Genomic DNA, 26,069 nt, shown 5'->3' on the forward strand with positions numbered 1-26,069 from the left:
GGTTGTGGGCCAGTTTGTTTCTTGGACACAGATTAAGCGTAATCCTGGACTAAACACTTTCAATGGAGATTCTCCATTGAGCATCCTTTTGTGTCCAGGACAAGGCTCAATCTGTGACTGGGAAGTTTAGATAAAGGCATTGGTTTTCATCATATCACATTCAATCATCAACTCCTTTCAGTGCTCATGAAGGAAAGGAGATGAGGAAATGAGCTGAGCTGAGGAAAGGAGAGAAGCAAAGGATACTTGGAAAGGAGTGAGGTGAGGAGGATATTGGATATCCAAGCCTATTGGCACACAGCCCTTGTATTTATTATAGTTTCAGAATAAGAGCGAGCGAGGGAGCAGACACGGAGAGCATTGGCTCCTGAGATCTTCAGCAAAAAGATGGATTTACAGTTGGATAAACGTAGATAAACGTTTTTCACGGGGACTTGTGCAGGATACCAACCTCAACATCAAAAACTTCATTCCAAGTCACAATTCCATACCTAGAACCTTGATTTTGGACCAAATTACCTGAATGAACTATTGCTACCAAGGATTATCGTTAAGGGAACTTCTAACAGACCAAGACCTGCAGAGGAAACAAGGCGGAACATGGAAATACCATCCAGCACAAAACTGAGTGAGCAGTGTTCAGTCTGGACCTATTTGTGAAACCAAAAATGTAAGGACGATAATCTCTAGGTAGGTATAAAGCTTAATAAAATGGGGCTACTGAGCTGCCAAGCTGCTAGGAAAGAAGCTGCCTGAAATTAGCACTGAAGTGTGAAGTGAGAGGTGTGAAAACTCTTGAGCCTAAAAATGGCAGGAGAATTTCACCCCACCCACCCAAATGCAGAGGCCTGGGATAGCCAGGCTATCCAGATGGCCAAAGTTATTTACTTTAAGTAGCAGTTCTCTCTCTGTCGGTCTAACCCCAAGAAGTTCTGGAAAACGGTTAAAGACCTGGAGGATAAACCCTCCTCCTCACAGCTGCCCATGTCCCTTAATGTTGATGATGTTGTTGTTACTGACAAGGAGCACATGGCTGAGCTCTTTTCACCTCTTCATTAAGTCAGTATTCCTATTTGACTCTGCCATGCCTCCTTCCCTGCAAAGCGTTCACTTAGTCCGAGGTGCTAAAGGAGCTCCTTAATTAAACTTGACCCCAAAAAAACAGCTGGGTCAGATGGTTTAGACCCTTTCTTCTTTAAGGTTGCTGCCCCTATCATCGCCAAGCCTATCTCTGACCTTTTTAACCTGTGTCTCCTCTCTGGGGAGGTTCCCATTGCTCTGACCTTTTTAACCTGTGTCTCCTCTCTGGGGAGGTTCCCATTGCTCTGACCTTTTTAACCTGTGTCTCCTCTCTGGGGAGGTTCCCATTGCTCTGACCTTTTTAACCTGTGTCTCCTCTCTGGGGAGGTTCCCATTGCTTGGATGGCAGCCACGGTGCATCCTTTATTTAAAGGGGAGATCAAGCTGATCCTAACTGTTATAGGCCAATATTTTTTTTTCTATTTTGCCCTGTTTATCAAAAGTGTTGAAAACTTGTCAATAATCAACTGACTGGCTTTCTTGATGTCTATAGTATTCTCTCGGGTATGCAATCTGGTATCCGCTCAGGTTATGGATGTGTCACTGCAACCTTAAAGGTCCTAAACTATGTCACCATTGCACTTGATTCTAAGAAATGTTGTGCTGCTATTTTTATTGACTTGGCCAAAGCTTTTGATACGGTAGACCATTCCACTCTTGTGGGCCGGCTAAGGAGTATTGGTGTCTCTGAGGGGTCTTTGGCCTGGTTTGCTAACTACCTCTCTCAAAGACTGCAGTGTATGAAGTCAGAACATCTGCTGTCTCAGCCACTGCCTGTCACCAAGGGAGTACCTCAAGGCTCGATCCAAACTAACCCTGATTCAGGTGACCATCCTAAGGAGGTGGCACCGGATAGACCGGACCATGGAGGCGCACTACTGGTCTCGAGCACCGAGCCTGCCCAACCCTACCTGGCTGAATGCTCCCCGTAGCCAGGCCAGTGCGGCGAGGTGGAATAGCCCGCACTGGGCTGTGCTGGCGAACCGGGGACACCATGCGTAGGGCTGGTGCCATGTACCCTGGCCCAAGGAGACGCACTGGAGACCAGATGCACCTGGCTCGATGCCCACTCTAGCCCGGCCGATACGAGGCGCTGCTATGTACCTCACCGGGCTATGCCTGCTCATCCAGGGACACCGTGCGCCTCACGGCATAACACGGTGCCTGCCCGGTCCCTCTCTCTCCAAGGTAAGCACGGGGAGTTGGCTCAGGTCTCCTACCTGGCTTAGCCACACTCCCCGTGTGCCGCCCCCCAAGAAATTTATGTGGCTGCCTCTTTGGCTTCCAGCCGCGCTTAAGTGCAGCCTCCTTATACCGCCGCCTCTCTGCTTTCGCTGCCTCCAGCTCAGCCTTGGGCCGGCGATACTCTCCAGCTTGTGCCTAGGGTCCCTTGCCGTCCAGAATCTCCTCCCAGGTCCAGTAGTCCTGCGATCGCTGCTGCTGCTGCCCGTTACCACGCTGCTTGGCCCGGTTGTGGTGGGTGATTCTGTCACGTTCGTCTTCCTCCTCTTCTTTCTCCTCTGTTGGAAGGATCGGAGGACCAATATGCAGCATGGTAAGTGTTCATCTTGAATTTATTTAGGAAAGAGAACACTGAACGAACTATACAAAAATAACAAACAACGAACGTGAAGCTACCGAATAATAGTGCTGGCACAAAACACTACACATAGACAATCACCCACAACCCACAATGACAAAACAGGCTACCTAAATATGGCTCCCAATCAGAGACAACGACAAACACCTGCCTCTGATTGAGAACCATATCAGGCCAAACACATAGAAATAGACAAACTAGACATACAACATAGAATGCCCACTCAGATCACACCCTGACCAAACAAAACATAGAAACGTACAAAGCAAACTATGGTCAGGGCTTGACAGGTGGGCAGTCATTGTAAAAAATAATTTGTTCTTAACTGACTTGCCTAGTTAAATAAAATGTAACAAAACATTTATAAAAATAAAAAAAACTGGGGGGTAAAACTTTGCAACACCAAACTTTGACTTAACATGATCTTCTCCAACCTCATGCCACCAGTCAAGGCCCTTTAGTGTTTACCTCAGAGTTAAACTGTAAGCTTTGGTCAAATACTATCTGTTTACTCTCCTGTCTCTGTGTAATTCAGGTGGACATTGTTGTCTGTCCCTGTCCAGAATTGCACCATATTCCCTAGATGGTGCACTACTTCTGACCAGAGCCAATAGGGGCATACTACAACAAAAGTGCACTAAACATTGAATAGAGAGCCATTTCAGACACACCCCACTTTCTACTGTGTTTCTGTTATTCTTCAAAAATAAACCCTGTGTTCTTTACCCCACCATCTTCTTTATTCCGTCTTGTCTTTATATCTGAAATGGGTAAGGGGTATGAAACATGGTATATGTAATAACACCTGAAGACCTAGTCATGCTTGCTTACGGCTCAGTGAAAACATGTCCCGGGTTTTGGACGACGCACACTTGGGTAGCTATTACACTCTGTTTGCTTGCTTGTCACCGGTCTCTTCTCCACCCATGTTTTGCTCCAATAGTCCAACCATATTAGAGCAGAGCTGTTAATTGCACTCACCTGGTGTCCCAGGTCTGAATTAGTAGTGGTTCTTCCCTCCAAGAACGACATTGAACATCCCTGATTTAGATAGATGTAGGATCTTCATTTGAGTCAGTATGCTACAACAGGAAAATAATCTTGAAGCAACAGGAAATGTGAATTATTATGTGGATTATAGCTAATGGACATTTTTGTAGGGGTTGATACATTTTTCGTCAGGGCAAATCAAGTCTGACATTTTAAAGTGGAAATTACAAACTTTTGCAACAAAAGCATGATCAAATTAAGATCCTACATCTGTACTGTCTGCTGCTACTACAGCATTATAAATCAGCTGGCATGGATGTTTGATAGCAGGCTATCAATGTGCATAATACTTAACAATCGGAGAGAGGGTAGGAAAAAATGATTTGTCCCTCTGCATATTGAAAACACACACACACACACACACTGCTCCTGATCTGCTGCTGCCTTGGTTTATATTAACGTGCAGGGAGATGATTAACCTAGCTATTGCCAACCTCTATTTAAGCATTTTAAAACATACATTTTTCCAAAGACGGATCGCATGATAGCGCACTCGTAAATCTGTCAATTGCAGAAACGATTACAAATACAGTAGGCTATGGCCAGATCAGCATTTCAGACACATCCCCTGGGTTAGTCACTGTTTTTACAGTGCTGTTGCTCAGTTTAGCAACCTACTGGTTGAGGTTTGATCTTCAGGATGTCTTTAACAGGGGAGTTCTTCTTCTGATGCTTGGTAGTGTTGTTGAATTTGGTCATCAGGTCCTGTTGTGACCGTTAGCTGTCGTGGTCGATAAGGAAAGCAAAGGTCCTGTTGCATGATCTTTGGCAGGACCTCCGTTTGATGTCAATGTCCACCTAAGGTACAGAGGCACACAGAGTAAACAGAGGCACCCTATTCCCTACATAGTACACTAGTTTTGACGAGGGCCACCTATGCACAGCATTTTGGACGCAGGCAGGCGTTAATGTCTGAAACACAGAGATGCAGACAATGCATCCAAAATGCCACCCTATTCACTAAATAGTGCACTGCTTTTGACCAGGGACCTAAAAACCAGTGGATGTCGATCCTCCACCGTTGTTCAGCTACAAAACCATTCCCATCATCCACAAGGAACTCCTGACTCAGTTTGAGGACCTAGAACAGAACCAGGTGGTTCTAGAAGACGTTCTAGAAGAAACGGAATGTCTGGGTTCCGTAGGGGTGACAGCCTTTCAAGAATGTTAATAAACCAAGAGAGAACTCTCTTGCTGGATAACCAAAATATTATTTTGATTAGTATATTGTGTCATAATGTACCCTTATCACTTATATTAAAGGAATATTGTTTAACTACAATTACCTGTATATGTATGATATAAACTCAGCAAAAAAAGAAATGTCCTCTCACTGTCAACTGCGTTTATTTTCAGCAAACTTAACATGTGTAAATATTTGTATGAACATAACAAGATTCAACAACTGAGACATGAACTGAACAAGTTCCACAGACATGTGACTAAAAGAAATTGAATAATGTGTCCCTGAACAAAGGGGGGGTCAAAATCAAAAGTAACAGTCAGTATCTGGTGTGGCCACCAGAGAAGTATTGCAGTGCATCTTCTCCTCATGGACTGCACCAGATTAGCCAGTTCTTGCTGTGAGATGTTACCCCACTCTTCCACCAAGGCACCTGCAAGTTCCCGGACATTTCTGGGGGGAATGGCCCTAGCCCTCACCCTCCGATCCAACAGGTCCTTGAACAAGCATGTGAAACAGTGTTTAAACCCTTTACAGTTAAGATCTGTGAAGTTATTTGGATTTTTACGAATTATCTTTGGAAGACAGGGTCCTGAAAAAGGGACGTTTCTTTTTTTCTGAGTTTACATTGCATGATTATATTCACTAAACAGCAAAGCACTCCATTTTGAAAGCATTGTTTTTAAGCACTTTGAACTGCATTTTTGTAAGAAATGTGCTATATAAATAACAATTTGTTACATATACACATGGTTAGCAGATGTTAATGTGAGTGTAGTGAAATGCTTGTGCTTCTAGTTCCGACAGTGCAGTAATATTTAACAAGTAATCTAACAAATTCACAACAACTACCTTATACACACAAATGTAAAGGGATGAATAAGAATATGTACATGTAAATATATTGATGAGCGATGGCCGTGCGGCATAGGCAAGATGCAGTAGATGGTATAGAATACAGTATATACAGTTGAAGTCGGAGGTTTACATACACTTAGGTTGGAGTCATTAAAACACATTTTTCAACCACTCCACAAATTTCTTGTTAACAAACTATCGTTTTGGCAAGTCGGTTAGGACATCTACTTTGTGCATGACACAAGTAATTTTTCCAACAATTGTTTACAGACAGATTATTTCACTTATAATTCACTGAATCACAATTCCAGTGGGTCAGAAGTTTACATACACTAAGTTGACTGTTACTTTAAACAGCTTGGAAAATTACAGAAAATGATGTCATGGCTTTAGAAGCTTCTGACAGGCTAATTGACATCATTTGAGTCAATTGGAGGTGTACCTGTGGATATTTTTCAAGGCCTACCTTCAAAATCAGTGCCTCTTTGCTTGACACCATGGGAAAATCAAAAGAAATCAGCTAAGACCTCAGAAAAAAATGTAGACCTCCACAAGTTTGGTTCATCCTTGGGAGCAATTTCCAAACGCCTGAAGGTACCACGTTCATCTGTACAAACAATAGTATGCTAGTATAAACATCATGGGACCACGCAGCCATCATACCGCTCAGGAAGGAGATGCATTCTGTCTCCTAGAGATTAACATACTGTGGTGTGAAAAGTGCTAATAAATCCCAGAACAACAGCAAAGGACCTTGTGAAGATGCTGGAGGCCACCGGTACAAAAGTATCTATATCCACAGTTAAACGAGTCCTATATGGACATAACCTGAAAAACCGCTCAGCAAGGAAGAAGCCACTGCTCCAAAACCACCATAAAAAAGCCAGACTACAGTTTGCAACTGCACATTGGGACAAAGATTGTACTTTTTGGAGAAATGTCCTCTGGTCTGATGAAACAAAAATAGAACTGTTTGGCCATAATGACCATCGTTATGTTTGGAGGAAAAAGGGGGAGGCTTGCAAGCCGAAGAACACTATCCCAACCGTGAAGCACGGGGGTGGCAGCCTCCTGTTGTGGGGGTGCTTTGCTGCAGGAGGGACTGGTGCACTTCACAAAATAGATGGCATCATGAGGTAGGAAAATTATGTGGATATATTGAAGCAACATCTCAAGACATCAGTCAGGAAGTTAAAGCTTGGTCGCAAATAGGTCTTCCAAATGGACAATGACCCCAAGCATACTTCCAAAGTTGTGGCAAAATGGCTGAAGAACAACAAAGTCAAGGTATTGGAGTGGCCATCACAAGCCCTGACCTCAATCCTATAGAAGATTTGTGGGCAGAACTGAAAGAGCGTGTGCGAGCAAGGAGGCCTACAAACCGGACTCAGTTACACCAGCTCTGTCAGGAGGATTGGGCCAAAATTCACCCAATTTATTATGGGAAGCTTGTGGAAGGCTACCCGAAACGTTTGACCCAAGTGAAACCATTTAAAGGCAATGCTACCAAATACTAATTGAGCGTATGTAAACTTCTGACCCACTGGGAATGTGATGAAAGAAATGCTATTATTCTGACATTTCACATTCTTAAAATAAAGTGGTCATCCTAACTGGCGTAAGACAGGGCATTTTTACTAGGATTAAATGTCAGGAATTGTGAAAAACTGAGTTTAAATGTATTTGGCTAAGGTGTATGTAAACTTCCGACTTCAACTGTACATATGAGATGAGTAATGTAGGATATGTAGACATTATTAAAGTGGCATTATTTAAGTAACTAGTGAAAACTTTGTTAAGTCCATTTATTAAAGTTGCAAGAGATTTGAGTCTGTATGTTGGCAGCAGCCTCTGTTAAACAGTCTGATGGCCTTGAGATAGAAGGTGTTTTTAAGTCTCTCTGTCCCAGTTTTGATGCACCTGTACTGACCTCGCCTTCTGGATGATAGCGGGGTGAACAGGCAGTGGCTCGGGTGGTTGGTATCCTTGTTGGTAATCAAGCCTACCACTCTAGTGTCGTCTACAAACTTGATAATTGAGTTGGAAGCGTGCATGGCCACGCAATCATGTGTGAACAGGGGGTACAGGAGAGGGCTGAGAACGCAACCTTGTGGTGCCCCAGTGTTGAGGATCAGCGGAGTGGAGATGTTGTTTCTTTTCTTCACCACCTGGGGGCGGCCCATCAGAAAGTCTAGGACCCATTCGCACTGCGCATGCTCTGAGGACGCGGCTAGGGATACCATCTGGGCCGACAGCCTTGCAAGGGGATAACACGTTTAAATGTTTTACTCACATTGGCCGCGGTGAAGGAGAGCCCGCAGGTTTTGGTAGCGGGCCGTGTCAGTGGCACTGTATTGTCCTCAAAGCGAGCAAAGAAGTTGTTTAATTTGTCCGGGAGCAAGACGTTGATGTCCGCGATGGGAATGGTTTTCTTTTTGTAATCCGTGATTGACTGTAGACCCTGCCACATGCGTCTCTTGTTTGAGCCATTGAATTTCGACTCTACTTTGTCTCTATACTGACACTTTACTTGCTTGATTTCCTTGCGGAGGAAATAGCTACACTGTTTGTATTCGGTCATGTTTCCAGTCGCCTTGCCATGATTAAAAGTGGTAGTTCGCGCTTTCAGTTTTGTGCGAATGCTGCCATCAATTCACGGTTTCTGGTTAGGGAAGGTTTTAATCGTCACAGTGGGTACAACATCACCGATGCACTTGCTAATAAACTCGCTCACAGAGTCAGCGTATACATCAATGTTATTGCCTGAGGCTACCAGGAACATATCCCAGTTCACGTGATCGAAGCAATCTTGAAGCGTGGAATCCGATTGGTCAGACCAGCGTTGGATAGACCTGAGCATGGGCGTTTCCTGTTTTATTTTCTGTCTATATGCTGGGAGCAACAAAATGAAGTCATGGTCAGATTTCCGAAGGGAGGGCGAGGAGGGCTTTGTATGCATTGCGGAAGTTAGAGTAGCAATGGTCCAGAATGCTACCAGCCCGTGTCGCGCATTCGATATGCTGATAGAATTTACGAAGCCTTGATCTCTGATTAGCTTTGTTAAAATCCCCAGCTACAATAAATGCAGCCTCAGGATATATGGTTTCCAGTTTACATAGAGTCCAGTGAAGTTCTTTCAGGGCCATCGAGGTATTTGCTTGGGGGGGATATACACGGCTGTGACTATAATCGAAGAGAATTCTCTTGGTAGATAATGCGGTCGGCATTTGATTATAAGGAATTCTAGGTCAGGTGAACAAAAGGACTTGAGTTCCTGTATGTTGTTATGATCACACCATGAGTGGTTAATCATAAGGCATACACCTCTGCCCTTCTTCTTACCAGATAGTTGTTTGTTTCTGTCGGCGTGATGCATGAAGAAACCGGGTGGCTGTACCGACTCTGACAACATATCCCGAGTGAGCCATGTTTCTGTGAAACAGTCTTTGATGTCTCTCTGGAAGGCAACTCGTGCCCTAATTTCGTCCACCTTGTTATCTAGAGATTGGGCATTGGCGAGTAATATGCTCGGAAGCGGTGGATGGTGTGCTCGCCTTCTAAGTCTGACCAGTAGGCCGCTCCATCTGCCTCATCTGCGGCGTCCACGTTGTTTTGGATCGGCCTCTGGGATAAAATCCCATGTCCAGGGTGGAGGTCCGGATCTGCTACGGGAAAGTTGTATTCCTGGTTGTAATATTGGTTGTATAAAGTTGTCGTCGCTTTTATATCCAATAGTTATTCCCGGATGTATGTAATAACACTTGAGATTTTTTTGGCTAACAATGTAAGAAATAATACATAAAAAAACAAATTACTGCATAGTTTCCTAAGGACCTGAAGCGAGGTGACCATCTTTGTCGGCGCCATGTTTTTTGTTGTTGTTGTTTTTTTGCATTAATTGTCCAAAAACTATGGCTAAATCATTGTGCATGACTTACTCTACACAGGAAACAGATATTATAGTGTTCATATCTAAAAGGTTGTTCTGGTTTAAGACAACTTTGTTAGAACAGGGTAATAGTTCCTGTGAAACCATTCATTATGATGTGTATTGCAACAGACCACCTTCTGCCAGACAAACTATTGCACAAGCATCACATAAATAACTACTGTTAGAATACTGGAAACAATCACCATTTACATGTGCTATTTTTCCGTGTTGTGGTGTGTGGTATTTTCCACTGTGCAAGAGCTTTCTTGTAACTAAAAGGCTCTACTTCAACTGATTGGGCCGTGAGTCATACAAGTATTTTGTTCCCGTGATCCTTACTGCAATTTCATTGGCCATTTCCACAGAAGTCACAGAGCTTTAGAACAAAAAGGAAGTTAAACAGCAGATTACTGTAATCATGACATTTTACTAGAAGATAGTTACACTAATGGATTGACCGTTCATGTATACAATAACTCACTAGGACTACATCATACATGCATTTTAGCAAAGTACAAATAAATGTCAAAGGGGAAATGAAGAAGCATGTTTTTATTCATTACTGACTAGCGGTAGAAAGGGGTGATAGGATACAGGCATATTCACAAGAGTATTTTAGTAATATGTTCACTGTAATATTGTCACATGACTTTGAAAAAACAAACAATGCAATTCATATTTTACAAAGACCATACATATCTACAGTCAAAAGTTATTAGTTAAGTTAATATGTCATATGAGTTTCAGTATTTGATACTGTTTAAGTTTAATCAATTGGTCTTTGAGAATGCTACAACTGTTCAGGCACCAAACAAAATGTTTCTTACCTCTGGTCTGCATCTTGAGGTGGTCTTAGTTTTTAAAAGCAGCTTCTGTTCTGACATGCCAAGGTCACGATATGTACTGAAATATCAATATTACACAAGCAACATTCTCAGCATACAACATTCAAATGTTAAACTATTTAAAACGTTTACATTTTGATATCTAGTATTTCCATTCACTCACCCAGGATCATAACCATCAGAATAACATTCAGAACACTAAATGTACAGAAGACAGTTCTCCCATGATGATCTGCAGTTGGAAGTCTGATTTAGTCAGTATAAATCTCTGGGGTAAACAAAACAGATTTACTGCATAGCCAATATTGTACAGTGCATTCGGAAAGTATTCAGACCCCTTGACATTTTTCCACATTTCATTACGTTACAGCCTTATCCTAAAATTGATTAAATTGGGGCGGGATTTTGTCTGTTTTTTTCCATTGACCTTGTTTGGCTTGTTTTTTGCTCTGACATGCGCTGTCAGCTGTGTGGACCTTATATAGACAGTTGTGTGCCTTTCCAAATCATGTCCAAACAATGGAATTTACCACAGGTGGACTCCAATCAAGTTGTAGAAATGTCTCAAGGATGATCAATGGAAACAGGATGAACCTGAGCTCAATTTTGAGTCTCATAGCAAAGCTTTCAGCTTACATTACTAGTGAAACACCTAACTTAAGTAGTGAAGTTAAAACTTCAAAAATTAATGAAAAAAAAACAAACATAATGATGTGTAAGGTCATTGTTAACTTGCTTAAAGTTTCCACATGAAGCGCAGTCTGTGCAAAGAGGAAGTGGTGAGTGTCAATTCATCTCTTGCTTAGTGACCATTTCTCATTATGCAGAAGGTCAAACATTAAAAATATATATACAGAGCAGGAAATTCCATTTAAATATCCCTGGTATCAAAATATCCCTGGTATTAAAGCTAGAATCCTTAGTTGCTAAATCCATTTTTTAAACTTTTATATACTGAACAAAAATATTAACGCAACAAGTTACAGTTCGTTGAAGGAAATCAGTCAATTTAAATATATTAACTAGGCCCTAACCTATGGATTTCACATGACTGGGCAGGGGCGCAGCCATGGGTAGGCCTGGGAGGTCATAAGCCCACCCACAGGGGTGGAAAACCGCACATTTTCGAGTGGCCTTTTATTGTCTCCAGCACAAGGTGCACCTGTGTAATAATCATGCCGTTTAATCAGCTTCTTGATATGCCACACCTGTCAGGTGGATGGATAAACTTGGCAAAGGATAAATGTTTACTAATAGAGATGTAAACAAATTTGTACGCAACATTTGAGATATATGGAACATTTCTGGGATCTTTCATTTTTCCATGAAAAATGGGACCAACACTTTACATGTTGTGGGAGGAAAACAACTTATAAATTCCTCATGCGCTTGTTCAACTGTCCTACCCTATCAGAACCCAAAATATAAGCTTGTTTGTAAACACAGTAAATGTAAACTAACACTGTGTAGCCTCAAAGCATGGTTAAAACTATAGTGTTGATATCATGGGTGATCTGACCATAGTTCTGTCTACGAATGTGAGTAGTTACATATCTCAAGGCCCATCCCTCAGATTTCTACCAAAATTGAGGCGGGGAGTCCACTTTGTTATTGTTTCAAATAAGGATTCTAGCTATTAAGACATCTTGTGACCTTGATGCCCATTTAGTGATAGGAGACTGGCCCCACTGCCATTAAAACATGCTGTTTATAAATGCTTTGTTTTGTGGATACTCTTACTCACAAAGGTGTTATGGGGCACATGCAGTAGGCTTTTTAATGAACTTAAAATTCAAAACTCTAGTTTAATGTTTGAAAAAGTCATTGTTAAAAATGGTAAATTGTACAGTAATTGGGACATGCGTGCTGCTCAGTAAGCGACTAAGCTCTCAAACAGGATATGTGTGGTTGATGCAGCATCAATACACTACAAATGCATGGGGGCTTTTTCTACATAAATCCACAAACCTTTTCCTAACTGCTTCACACAAAAAATTACAATTTACTTTCAAGACAGGCACAAATTAACTTATTTCCAGCAATGAACAATGAAAAACATGAATCAAGACTCAAAAGTAATAATTTCCTTCAAAGATATTGCTGACTGGTATATAGACGAGTGACAAAGAGCAGCATTAGATACTGTACAGTATACAAAGATATTAATATTCAGAGTAGATTCACATTATCTAGCAAACTTATATTCTAGTTCACAATATCCACCAACGTCATATCACAATAGCCGAGATATGTTAAACCAGATGGAAGAGGAAGGGAAGATGCAGATGTGGCACCTTATTAAGCAGTAGTTGTGAGTTCAAGATTTGGAAACTGAACTCTGGAGTAAATAGTTGAGGCTATGCAGTTGGGCCTTGGTCCTCTTGGTGGGGGTACCAGCTGTATCACTTCATACTGAAAAACAATGTGGATATGATTGAAAACATCCCTCATAAAGATAAATATTATTTAATATTCATATACTGTATATATATATTTATATATATATGCATATTCCCACTACAGATACTGACCACTAGACTGTCTGCCCTTTCAGGTGGTTCAGGGGTTGGAGGAGAGTCATGGTTCTTCTGGCAAGCAGCTCTCTTCCACAGCACTGAAATGGCTAAGATGACCCATATAGATGGAATTAGTATAGACTATTGTGATCACACAACACTGAGTAACATCTTACATATTGCAGTGTGTATTGGGGCAAAAGTACAGTAACAGATAGTCCTAACATTGCATGTAAAGGCAGGAAAGGTTAGCCTGGTATCCAGTCTAAATAAAAGTTTTAAAAATAGAATAATATGCAATTTATCAGACGCTTTTATCCAAAGTGACTTATAGTCATGCGTGAATACATTTTACGTATGGGTGGCACGGGGAATCAAAGCCACATGCATGGTGGTGCCACCCAGATGTTACTAGGTTACTAACAAACCCTATTTTAAGTGTAGAAACACACCTGACACCAATAAAATGAGCACTGCATTCAAGACCCCGGATCCAATGAGAAGACCCTTTAGCCATGTTGTGTTGACAACTCTGGGTTGCTCTGTTGCTTCAGGATCAAATGTACTTGCAAATGTACTTTTTCAAATTTAGTGCATTTATTTCAACAAAATTTGATAGCCTATATAAGCACAATATATTTACAATAATTAAAACACTTCCCAGACTATTAAAGTTACAGTTAAATCAGTTGGAAAATTAAAGACATCACTTACTAAACATCAAACTTTTGTTTGTTGTTTCATTGATTGATTCAAGTCCTGCAGTTTTATGGTAAATATGTGTAGCCTACATCCACTATAAGTTATGATAAATTTCTGTAGTGGTCTTGCACCTTGCTGCGTAAAACATGAACAAAAACACTTTTCAAATGTATCTTATAGAAAAAATACAGTATATTGATCATTGAATGAAATGTGCCCTTACCAGCGGTCATGAGTCTGGTGCCGTTACTGAAAAGGAGACTATCGTTTTCTTTCTTTGCACAGTAGAACACTCCACAATCATCTACTGTTACATTCTGTATTAACAATCGATTTCCTGTTTCTAATGAATATTTCTGTCTAAAAGTAGTATTATTGTAATAAAAAGCAGCAGGACTACTACTAGTGAAAGAGTGGAGTATGGCCAGTGGAGGCTGTGGGTGGCGATGTAGGTACCAGTGTACATTATTTACATTAACAGAACAGTTCAGGGTTGCATTGTGTCCAAGTTCTACCAGTGTCTCTGTCAAAGCCTCAGCACCAACACACAGTCTTAAGACACCTAAGAACAGAAGAATCCATGAGACACTTCATTTATTGTCAAATGAATGTAAAATAAATAAGAAAAATATGGTCTTACAGAACAGACAGGCAACAATCCTTGACATCCTCAGAGTAAAATGAATGTAAAATAAATAACAGTTAAAAAAAAAATGGTCTTACAGAATAGACAGGCAACAATCCTCGACATCTTCAGAGCTGTGATAAATCTTTGAAACCGAACTGACTTCCTCCTTCTAACAGACATCTGACTGAACACTGTGCAACCACATGATCAAACCATAGTTTGCAAAAAGCTATAAGAAACACTCTTTAATAAAGAGCATTGAGGAAGTGAATATGTTTCCTTTAATAACACTGTGGTGTCAAAGTAAAATACTTTCTAATTGAAAGGATGACAGAACTAATAAGCTTTTACAGTGCAGCACATGTTAAGTCTCAAGTTCTCAACAAAACAACTCATTTGGTAGTACAATATTAATAACTGATCAGGAAATACTTCAATATCTTAGTAAGTAAAGCTGCATCTTGTTGACAGGAGGGACACATTGACTCAATCCTATTTCCAATTTTACAGACAGCCCTGGGTTTTAAAAACATTATGCCTTTAAATCAGCAATACATATTGTATTAAAAGTGCATTAAATTTAGTTCACAAAAGCAAAGCTAAAATGTTTGGTATTTTACTAGGATCCCCATTAGGTGGATGCAGTGGTCCTGCAGTGGTCCTATCAGTAAACACTGTGGCTTCAGGCAATTTGGAATAACTGTTTTACTCACCTCTAGGAAGGTGGTTCAAGCAAGATATATATTTGCAGTCACTTATTACATACATTAAAGAAAAAATAAGTATTTCAGCAGTTTAACCACTCAGAACTTGTCAACAGTCTCATAAGCAGTACAATGACCAATTTCTGTGATGTACATCAAAGGAAATGGAGAGCTGGACTGAGGAGGAGAAACAGGAAGGGGCTGAGGTTCTCTACTCTGAGGCTCACACTGCTGCTCTTTGGACCAACTTCAGGCTCAGGAGTTGGTTTCTCTGTAAAATAAAGAGGGATATTTTCATAGTGTTATCATACTGTATCATCAACTTCTTAAAAATGTTAATGGAAATTCCAATAATGTATAGATAAAAGAGGCTGTTACACTTGGTTGTAATGCAAACCTTGAACAGAAAGTTCCACTTGATGAAGAATGTTCTCTGTTGGTATGAAACATGAATAACTCCCACTATCAGAGTCCTTGAGATCAGTCAGTAGGAGAGAGAAGTTGCCGTTTGCCCATTCCTCAGGGAAAATCCTGATTCTGTCTCTGAACTGACGGTCTTGGTCTGTCAAGTCTGCTTTTCCACTGACAATATTGTAGACATTACGGTCATCCTTATATCGCCAAAACATGGTGACCTTTTCAGTAGGCATTGCATTGTACCTACATGGTAAAATAACCTTCCCTCTTGTAAAACCTTTAACTCTCTCCTGCGAAGAGACTACAAAACAGACAAAATTAGCCTCCAATGAATGCATCTGACACTGACATCAATATGGCATTTTGCACATGTAGAATAAGAACAAACAATATAAAGCATGACTGATATTAATACCTTGGAGTTCCATCAACAAGATCACAAAAACCGGCAACCAGCACCTGTGGAGTAGTGATAGAGAATGTTATGGTTGGGAACGAGTCTAGCAGGGTTATAAACACATGGCTGAACATGAAAGAAAGGCTGAGCAACCAATCATAATACTGATGTGAATGGCCCATATTGGCAATGACAGGTGGGTGCATTCCAAAGAGGTTGAGTCAAAAGTTACGTTCCTAAGGCCTAGTTTTAATCTTCCTAAGGAACTGTTACTTTACTTGAAATGCCTTCAGACCAGACTGCATTCATATGTAAAAGTATGTGTAAAGCAACAATGTAGTCTATGTATTACCTATCCAAAACAAAAGACGCAGTGAAGTGTGTTTTATAGGCTAACCTGTGAGTGCAGGTAACGAACGGTAAGAGGTCTCTGTAGTACAGGCCTATCCACCTTATTTGAGATTACAGGGACATTCCGCACTACCTATAGGTCTACTTGCTACATGTTGAACATTAGGCTACCTAGATACATTTGTTGAGTGGACTAACGTCGTGGGAGGGACAACAATAACGCATGAGCCTTGGTTGGGTTGGCAAGCTAGCTAATGATTAATGTTTGGTTAACTATGATCCATCTCTGACTAACATGCCAAGGTCAGGCTTCTCACCGCCATATGAACTAGTAGCTAGCAAGACAATTGGCCACGTTTACGCTACTTCAGCTAGCTAGCTCCTGGCAATAGAATTCGACATAGTTATGTTCTTATATAGAACTTCAGCTGGCCAGTTAACATAGTTAGCCAATACTAGCTAACTTACTGTTATTTGCTAAAATAGCTAATTTACATATCAGATTTAAAATAAAAGCAGGACTAATGATTTTGATAATTTGTTAGCTAGACTAGACTAACACATCTGCAAAGCTAACTCTGTCTTGTAGCCAACGCGTTATCGAGCAACAGCATCTGTTTAACTGGTAGGTAACGATAGCTAGCTACCTACGTCGTTAGTTCACAACACCAATCGTACAAATACATCTACCTTTTATCCATGTCTTCCTAACCTTACGTATATGACACGTTATAGGTACTAAACTAGCTAGCTAGCAGTTACTAATTGTGATAGCTATTTAATTAGGCTAAAGTCAGATAGGAAGCCTTGCACAGCGCAATCGCATAACGTACGTCATTCTATTGAATGTTTCTCATTGGTTGTCCAGTGTACATGTGGCTTACTTGGCTTTGGCTACACTACACGCCATTTGTAGGCCTATAAATATACCAGACCTGTTTTTCGCACCAAGAGCGCAAACAGGTTGGGTGTGAACACGCTTTCACCAATTTCCTGTTACCACTGGAGTGGGTCACTTTTTCTTTGGGATTTCGTTGGCGGATCGCATTAAACTTTTAGGTGCATACACCGTCACCTAATGTACTGGTGTGTGAGGCCATTCACGGCCTACCTACATTATATTCTTTGATACAATAATACAACATTGGGGAAAAGGAAAATTGCCATATCACCTATTAGCCCTAAAAATCCACCACCCATTGCACTATTTAACCCTATCTAGTCCTACTCCAGACCAACGGCCTTAGAGGACATATCACTACCACTCAACATCCCCTACAGCTGCCACCACAACCTCTATGTTCTGTGACTTTCAATCCATTTCTACAGTACAATTAGTAACATGGTTATAAATGCTAAAGATCCCACTTTACTGAAGCACATAATCTTCCTATCACGCTCTTGATCTCTACCTACTCACATGAATCCTCTCAGGATCCCTCACCCTGTACCCTCTTCCTCTAACACTCTTAAACTTTAACGACAATTATCTAAAAACGCGTTCAAAAATATATACATATTTGCAGATGTTTTACCTTAGACCCCATTCCACATCATCTGAGTTTGTGTTGTGTCTGCCATCAGTTGAGACACAACATGCTCTTGAATACAGGGTGGGTGCTATTTCATTTGGTTGTTAGGTAGCCTAGCGGAAAAAGCATTGGGCCTGCAACAGAAAGGTCAGCCTGTTTGAATACCTGTGCAGACAATTTGAAAAATCTGTAGATGTGTTCTTGAGCAAGGAACTTAACCCTAACTTGCTCAAAGGAGCGCAGTTCTACTATGGCTGAACCTGTACATCAACACATTTCACTGCACCTATCCAGTGTATTGAGAATAAAACATAATTGTTTTTAAATTGTAAATTTAATTGAAACTTCTAATTACTACCACAAAGATGACCGCCGGTCCTTCCACTATTGAATATCAACTTAAATGATCATGTATATTCTATTGTCTATATTTCTATGATTTCAATAGGTTTCCTATGGAGGTTTGACAGTATAATTTAAAACAACAGATATTCCCATTCAAGTCACCGTTTTGATGTGTGGACCTCCAACCATCTTTGAGGTTCCATTTTATTTATATTTTAGTAGATTTATCAGACAAAATATGACACCCACCCTGTATTCAAGAGCATGTTGTCCTTCAACCGATGGCGGGCACAACACCAAAACTTTAGATGATGTCAAATACGGTCTAAACTACAACATGTGTGATTGCGAACATGAAAACAGAGTTCATTTACATTAAAGGTTAAAATATTACATTTTTATATAAAAAAGTTTTATTATAGAAGAGTTTGACAACCCTGTTTCTAAGCTTTGAAATGATTTCAATCTCAACCGTTTATCTTTTCCAGTGATGAAGACAAGGTTTCATTCAAATCTAAAGTGGTGCTGTCAAAAAAATATTGAATACCCAAAGGCATTGCTGGCAAGTATACACTATAACTAAAATACTATACACGTCCCATCGTCATGTGAATGAAACCCTTTGAGTTGGACATTGTCGGTCACACACTCTCCAAAGTACGTCCCAAATGGAACACTATTGCCTAGAATCAGTGCACTTCTTTTGACCAAAGCCCATAGGATGCTGGTCAAAAGTAGGGCACTAAGGGGAATATGGCACCATTTGGGACTTATTCCCAGACTCTTCTCTAATTTAAACCTATCACTCTCAAGACACGTGAAAAGCTTTAGCCAATGGGTTAATAGTTATGCTGAAACAACACTGTGTGTCATTTCAGACAAGCTGATGCAATGACTCTTCAAATGCAAAAAGGCCTGAACAGGTTGGCTTTCTGAATGGACACATCCCCAGAGCAGGGAAACAGAGGTATGTATAGAGATTATCTGTACATGGCTCTGGTCCATAGCGTTCATGCTGCTGAGTTTAATAAACAGAAACTACAAGTGACGTGATGTACTGGACCAGAGCTTATTTGTAAAGTGTTCAAAGACAATGTGCTGCTGGATTAAGAATGTAAATTATCTCTCCTAGATGATTTACTTGATTTACCTCTTGACTCCCTTGTGAGTATAATGTGTCAACCTCTTTCCTGCGCTAGGGCTTCTGTCTCTTGCCTGGTTTCTGTTGGTTATTTGTTGGGTTGCTGGATGCATTGTGCGAACACATGCAGTGCTTACTATTTTCAGTAGATGGTGCTGTTCAACCAGTTAAAATGTAGCCTCTCAAAATGTGTAGGACTGTGTGTATCACTGAAAATCATGACGACATAAGGACTAAAAAGTGCAGGTTATATTATACAGATGATATTACTGTTATATTATATTGATGTGATCCTTGTAGAGACTATAAGGCTTTGCTGTAGAGGTTATAGAGACTTTGCTGAGATGTTTGTGTACACTGCCTCACCTCAAATTCCTAGCTACAGTTTGTTTGTTTGCAGCACACCTAACCAGACTGAGAGGATGATGTCCCAGGGGGTATTTGGAAGCCCAGTAGAGTCTCTGTAGATGGAGACATTTCCCTGATATGTAGACCCCATAGCACCAGGCCCTGGAACCTGCCTAAACTAACACCTGTACCCTGTCATAACACCTTGCCATGCCACAACCGGGAAAATTAAGTGTCATCAAGGACAGACACTCTGAAGAGTTTTGTGAATACTGCATTATTGTTCCAGAAGCTATGGCTAAATAATTATACATGATTTACTGGACATGTGTAGGCTATGCCTTATCTCAAATATATATTTTTTTAAAGACAACTTTGTTAAGGCAGGGTAACAATTCCTGTGAAGGCATTCATTATAAAAGTGTATTGCAACAGACAGCCTCTTGCCAGACAAATTCCTTCACAGGCATCACTGGAAGAAATACTGTTATTAAACCACAGCCTGTGACCATTTACTTGAGCTGTTTGTGTAGTGGTGTGGTGTGTTACTTTCCACTGTGTAATATCTTTCTGACAACTGCTGCTCTACTTTACCCTCAACTGAGTGGGTCATGAGTCATACGCTTCTTTTGTTCCTGTGATCTTCACTGCAATTTCATTGAACAGAAGTCAGAAGTCACAGCTTTAGAACAAAAAGGAAGTTAAGCAGCTGATTACTGTAATCATGACATTTTACTAGAAGATAGTTACACTAATGGATTGACCGTTCATGTATATAATAACACACTAGACCTAGCTGGAGTTGTTAGCTTGCACTTGTGGAACTATGCATTATACTGCAATAATAACTATTGATAGAAGTTCAGGATGTAATCCTCTTGGTGGTGCTGTGATCTGTGTCACTGATTTAATAAAAACAACAATACAATGAATCTTTTAAAAAGACCATACCTACAGTCAGTTACATCATGATATGTTGGATGGTTTTCAGTATTTGATACTGTTAAGTTTAATCATTTGGTCCGTGAGAATGCTGCAACTGTTCACGTGGTGTACAAAAAGTCTCTTACCTCTGATCTGCATGTTGAGGTGGTCTTAGTTTTATAAGACAGTTTCTGTTCTGACATGCCAAGGTCACGATATGTACTGAAATATAAACCAACATCATAGGAAAAGTCTATATCAATATTACACAAGCAACATCTACATTCTCAGCATACAACATTAAAATGTTAAACTATTTAAAACGTTTACATTTTGATATCTAGTATTTCCATTCACTCACCCAGGATCTTAACGATCAGAATAACATTCAGAACACTGTAAATGGACAGAAGACAGTTCTCCCACGATGACCTGCTGGCTGGTTTAGATAGTCAGCATAAACCTCTTGTGGAAAACAAAACAGATTTACTGCACAGCCAATGTCATATGTCCTGAGTTATTCTAAACCATCTTTACATTTACAAGACATCATACATTTGTAACAGAATAAGGAAGACAGTAATAAACAGAGGAAGTTAAAATTGGTCTGCATCCCACATTCAACATACGTTGTCAGAGGACAAATACTCAAAATGTGATTTATATAAATAAAGATGTATATTTTGATTAATTATATTGGTAATGAGTCTGGTGCCATTACTGATAGTAGACCCTGGTCTTCTGTGCACAGTAGAACACTCCACAATCATTTACTGTTACATTCTAGAGGTCAGACCAATCATAGTCATGCCCACTTTGCCTATAGACTTACTCATTGCAGGGACACATTATTTTCTTTGACAGTTATTAAATCCAATAACTGAATTTCAATTCAAGTCCCAAATTGAATAGCAATTTATTTTATTGACCCCCCTCCCCCCTTTCATATAGGCATGTCTTTATGGTCAGTTAGCTTTCATTACTAGTGGAACACCTAACTTAAGTAGTCAAGTTAAAACCTCAAAAAGTGATGAAAAAAAAACTAACAATGATGTGGAAGGTCATTGTTAACTTGCTTAAAGTTTCCACATGAAGTGCAAGTCTGTGGAAAGTGCGAAGAGGAAGTGGTGAGTGTCAATTCGTCTCTCGCCTAATGATCACATTCTCATTATGCAGAAGGTCAAATGTAAAAATATACAGAGCAGGAAATTCTATTGAAAAATAACCTCTAACTGGAATTAAAGCTAGAATCCTTAGTTGTTTCTTCCATTTAGGGACTTTTATCATAAATAACGATATACTAATTGATTCTTGAGGAATACAACTTATATATGACTCATGATTTGGTCAACTGTCCTACCCCATCAGAACCCAAAATATAAACAAACACTGTGTAGCCTCAAAGCATGGTTAAAACTATAATGTTGATATCATGGATGGCTGTCCATAGTTCTGTCTACGAATGTGAGTGGTTACATTTATCCAGGCCCATCCCTCAGATTTTTATCAAAATTTGTTTTGTTATTGTTTCAATTAAGGATTCTAGCTTTAAGACACCGTATGACCTTGATGCCCATTTAGTGATAGGAGACTGGTACCACTGCCATTAAAACATGCTGTTTATAAATGCTTTGTTTTGTGGACACTTACTTTGAAGGCAAAGTAGGTAGAGTACCTCAGATAAGAGGTGGTTTATTCCAAAACAGATTTTATTTCCATGAAGAGTGAACACTGAGATGTTTGAAAAAAGTGCAATACACTGACATTACCTTTCTTACAGTGGTCTGAACTTTTCATGCCCTGGCCTTAGTTATCTTAGTTTTCTTTATTATTTTAGTTAGGTCAGGGTGTGACATGGGGGATGTTTGTGTGTTTTTGTCTAGTTTTGGGTGTTTGTATTGTCTAGGGGGTTTTGTAGAGTTCATGGGGTTGTGTTCAGTGTAGGTGTTTATGTAAGTCTATGGTTGCCTGGATTGGTTCTCAATTAGAGACAGCTGTCTATCGTTGTCTCTGAGAGCCATATTTAGGCAGCCATAGGCATTAGGTAGGTTGTGGGTAATTGTCTATGTCTTGACGTTAGTTGCTTGTGTCTGCACTTTCGTTTGATAGCTTCTTGTTGGTTTGTCTAGTTTGTATTAGTGTTCGTTTCTTCTTCTATTAAAAAGATGTATTTATATCACGCTGCGCCTTGGTCCTCTTTCACCTAACGACGATCGTGACAGAACTTAAACAACTAAAATAGACAAACCACTACCTTCTACTCACAAAGGTGTTATGGGGCACATGCAGTAGGCTTTTTAATGAACTTAAAATTCAAAACTCTAGTTTAATGTTTGAAAAAGTCATTGTTAAAAATGGTCAATTGTACAGTAATTGGGACATGCGTGCTGCTCAGTAAGCGACTAAGCTCTCAAACAGGATATGTGTGGTTGATGCAGCATCAATACACTACAAAAGGCTTGTTTTTTTTTTTTTTACAGAAATACACAAACCCCTTCCTAACTGCTTGACAAAAAAGTTACAATTTACTTTTAAGACAAATGAACACTTATTTCCAGCAATGAACAATGAAAAACATGAATCAAGACAAAAGTAATAATTTCCTTCAAAGATATTGCTAACTGGTATATAGACGAGTGACGAAGAGCAGCATTTGGTACATTATATAAATATAGGAATAATCAGAGTAGATTCACATTCTCCACCAAAGTCAAGATGTGGCACCTTATTAAGCAGTAGTTGTGAGTTCAGGATTTGGAAATTGGACTCTGGAGTAAATAGTTGAGGCTATGCGGTCGGGCCTTAGTCCTCTTGGTGGGGGTACCAGCTGTATCACTTCATACTGAAAAACAATGTGGATATGAGTGAAAACATCCCTCATAAAAATAAATATGATATTATTTTAATATACTGTATATATATCCATATTCCCACTACAGATACTGACCACTAGACTGTCTGCCCTTTCAAGTGGTTCAGGGGTTGGAGGAGAGTCATGGTTCTTCTGGCAAGCAGCTCTCTTCCACAGCACTGAAATGGCTAAGATGACCCATATAGATGGAATTAGTATAGACTATTGTGATCACACAACACTGAGTAACATCTTACGTATTGCAGTGGGTTTGGGGTCTGCACGCAGACAAAAGAACAGCAACAGATTGACCTAACATTGCATGTAAAGGCAGAATATAATATAATAGAATAAAAGGTTTGCCTGGTATCCAGTCTAAAAAAAAGTTTTAGAAAGACAAAAAATATTAGAACAATATGCCATTTAGCAGATGCCTTTATCCACAGTGACTTATAGTCATGCTTGCATACATTTTACATATGGGTGGCACGGGGAATCAAACCCACAACCCTGGCAGCACAAGTGCCATGTTCTACCAACTGAGCCACACCATACCACCACGATGTTACTAGGTTACTAACAAACCCTATTTTAAGTGTAGAAACACACCTGACAGCAATAAAATGAGCACTGCATTCAAGACCCCGGATCCAATGAGAAGACCCTTTAGCCATGTTGTGTTGACGTCTCTGGGTTGCTCTGTTGCTTCAGGGTCAACTGAAATTGGCAAATGTACTTAATTAGAATTTCTGCATTTTATTTCAACAAAATGTGATAGCCTAAATAAGCACAATATGTTTACAATCATTAAACTACTTTCCAGATTATTAAAGTCACCATTAAATCAGTTGAAAAATGACATACACATAATCACTTACGGAGCTTCACACTTGTGTTTGTTGTTTCATTGATTGATTCAAGATCTGCAGGGTTATGGAAAACATTTATAGCCTACATCCACTTTGAGTTATGGTACTCAAAGTGGACGTAACATTTCTGTAGTGGTCTTGCACCTAGCTGCGTTAAACATGAACAAAAACATATTTCAAAAGTATATTTTCGACAAAATAGAAAATGTTGGTGATTAAATGAAATGTGCCCTTACCAGTGGTCATGAGTCTGGTGCCATTACTGAATAGGAGATTATCGTTTTCTTTCTTTGCACAGTAGAACACTCCACAATCATCTACTGTTACATTCTGTATTAACAATCGATTTCCTGTTTCTAATGAATATTTCTGTCTAAAAGTAGTATTATTGTAATAAAAAGCAGCAGGACTACTACTAGTGAAAGAGCGGAGTATGGCCAGTGGAGGCTGTGGGTGGCGATGTAGGTACCAGTGTACATTATTTACATTAAGAGAACAGTTCAGGGTTGCATTGTGTCCAAGCTCTACCAGTGTCTCTGTCAAAGCCTCAGCACCAACACACAGTCTTAAGACACCTAAAAAACAGAAGAATCCATGAGACACTTAATTTATTGTCAAATGAAAGTAAAATAAATAAGATAAGAAAAATATGGTCTTACAGAACAGACAGGAAACAATCCTCGACATCCTCAGAGCTGTGATAAATCTTTGAGACCGAACTGACTTCCTCCTTCTAACAGACATCTGACTGAACACACTGTGCAACCACATGATCAAACCATAGTTTGCAAAAAGCTATAAGAAACACTCTTTAATAAAAAGCATTGAGGAAGTGAATTTTTCCTTTAATATCACTGTGGTGTCCAAATAACTTTCTAATTGAAAGGTTGACTCAAATAACAATGATCTTCCTGTGCACCACATGTTCAATCTCAAGTTCTCAACAAAACAACTGTCATTTGGTAGTACAATATTAATAACTAATCTTGAAATATTTAAAAATCTTAGTAAGTAAAGCTGCATCTTGTTGACAGGAGGGACACACGGACTTAATGCTATTTCAATTCCATTTCCAATTTTGACTTGAAGGATGGCCCTGGTTTACAAAACACTTACACATTGACTCACCAACAAATATTGTATATAAAAAATAAAAAAAGTTTGGGGTATTTTATTTGGATCCCCATTAGCTGTTGCTAAAGTGCAGAAGTTTAAGTGGTCCTATCAGTAAACACACCGTGGCTACAGGCAATTTGGAATAGCTTTTTTCCTCACCTCTAGAAAGGTGGTTCTAGCAAGAGGTATATTAGCAGTCTCCTATTACACACTTTCCAGAAAAATAATAACTATTTCATCCGTTTAAACACTCAGAACTTGGCAACCGTTTCATGATAGGTACAATTACCAATTTCTGTGCTGTAAGTCAAAGGAAGTGGTGTTATGCTGATGAAGGAGGACCCAAAAGCGACGTAATAGAAACAGAGTCTTTATTCCAGTTTTAAACAAACAATGATGTTCCTGGATATTATCAAAGGTAATCCAAAACAGGAAACTGAAAACCTCTTGTCAGTAGAGAGGAACGACTGGAGACGCGACCACAGACTGCAGGTCGCTTCAGGAAGGCACAGACCGTAGCTGACATAGACACCTGCTCACACGCAGCATCTGACAAATGCAAAAACACAACAGGGCGGAACAAGGACACAGAGCAGCTAACCTCAAACAAGAATCCGACAAAGACAGAAGCGGAAAACAGAGGGAGAAATAGGGACTCAAATCAGAGGGCAAAATAGGAGA

At 39.9% G+C, this 26,069-nt stretch overlaps 2 protein-coding genes and 2 long non-coding RNA genes across 9 annotated transcripts in view; 1 reads left to right on the top strand and 3 right to left on the bottom strand.

Annotated features, from left to right (window-relative positions):
- LOC129859938 (uncharacterized) overlaps nt 1–21,208 on the top strand; it is a 28,435-nt gene extending 7,227 nt beyond the window's left edge. The window contains exons 2-3 of one of the 2 annotated variants that reach the window (XR_008760273.1): nt 18,628–19,106; nt 19,681–21,208. This is a non-coding gene — a long non-coding RNA (uncharacterized LOC129859938). The remainder of the gene's footprint in view (nt 1–18,627; nt 19,107–19,680) is intronic. The other variant, XR_008760274.1, reaches the window with a different exon arrangement.
- LOC129859937 (uncharacterized) lies at nt 2,496–11,417 on the bottom strand. 2 transcript variants are annotated; one of them, XR_008760272.1, is made up of 5 exons: nt 10,711–11,417; nt 10,530–10,605; nt 4,349–4,528; nt 3,662–3,780; nt 2,496–2,600 (listed from the first exon to the last, which is right to left on the bottom strand). It is a non-coding gene; the product is annotated as an uncharacterized LOC129859937 (long non-coding RNA). The 2 variants fall into 2 exon arrangements; XR_008760271.1 differs by lacking the exons at nt 2,496–2,600; nt 3,662–3,780; nt 4,349–4,528 and adding an exon at nt 5,281–5,410 and having other exon boundaries at nt 10,711–10,906.
- Nucleotides 14,657–26,069, bottom strand: part of LOC129859935 (CD276 antigen homolog) — a 61,750-nt gene continuing 50,337 nt past the window's right edge. Inside the window, exons 1-4 of one of the 2 annotated variants that reach the window (XM_055930194.1) lie at nt 16,953–17,093; nt 15,930–15,973; nt 15,495–15,815; nt 14,657–15,368 (exon numbers count right to left, since the gene is read on the bottom strand). In XM_055930194.1, coding sequence (XP_055786169.1) covers nt 15,253–15,368; nt 15,495–15,815; nt 15,930–15,973; nt 16,953–16,963 — 492 coding nt within the window. In that variant the 5' untranslated portion in view covers nt 16,964–17,093 and the 3' untranslated portion in view covers nt 14,657–15,252. Of the gene's footprint in view, nt 15,369–15,494; nt 15,816–15,929; nt 15,974–16,952; nt 17,094–20,698; nt 20,775–26,069 lie in introns of those variants that run through there. The other variant, XM_055930195.1, reaches the window with a different exon arrangement.
- Nucleotides 22,216–25,340, bottom strand: LOC129859934 (uncharacterized). Of its 3 annotated transcripts, XM_055930193.1 has the most exons (6): nt 24,932–25,333; nt 24,509–24,847; nt 24,282–24,326; nt 24,013–24,120; nt 23,500–23,591; nt 22,216–23,394 (listed from the first exon to the last, which is right to left on the bottom strand). In XM_055930193.1, exons 1-6 carry the CDS (start codon nt 25,041–25,043, stop codon nt 23,281–23,283), a joined length of 810 nt encoding a protein of 269 aa, XP_055786168.1. In that variant the 5' UTR covers nt 25,044–25,333; the 3' UTR covers nt 22,216–23,280. The 3 variants fall into 3 exon arrangements, 1 of the variants encoding a protein (XP_055786168.1); XR_008760221.1 differs by having other exon boundaries at nt 24,268–24,326; nt 24,509–25,340; XR_008760220.1 differs by having other exon boundaries at nt 24,268–25,330.

The sequence above is a fragment of the Salvelinus fontinalis genome, chromosome 7, assembly GCF_029448725.1.
Source record: "Salvelinus fontinalis isolate EN_2023a chromosome 7, ASM2944872v1, whole genome shotgun sequence".
Lineage (NCBI taxonomy): Eukaryota > Metazoa > Chordata > Actinopteri > Salmoniformes > Salmonidae > Salvelinus > Salvelinus fontinalis.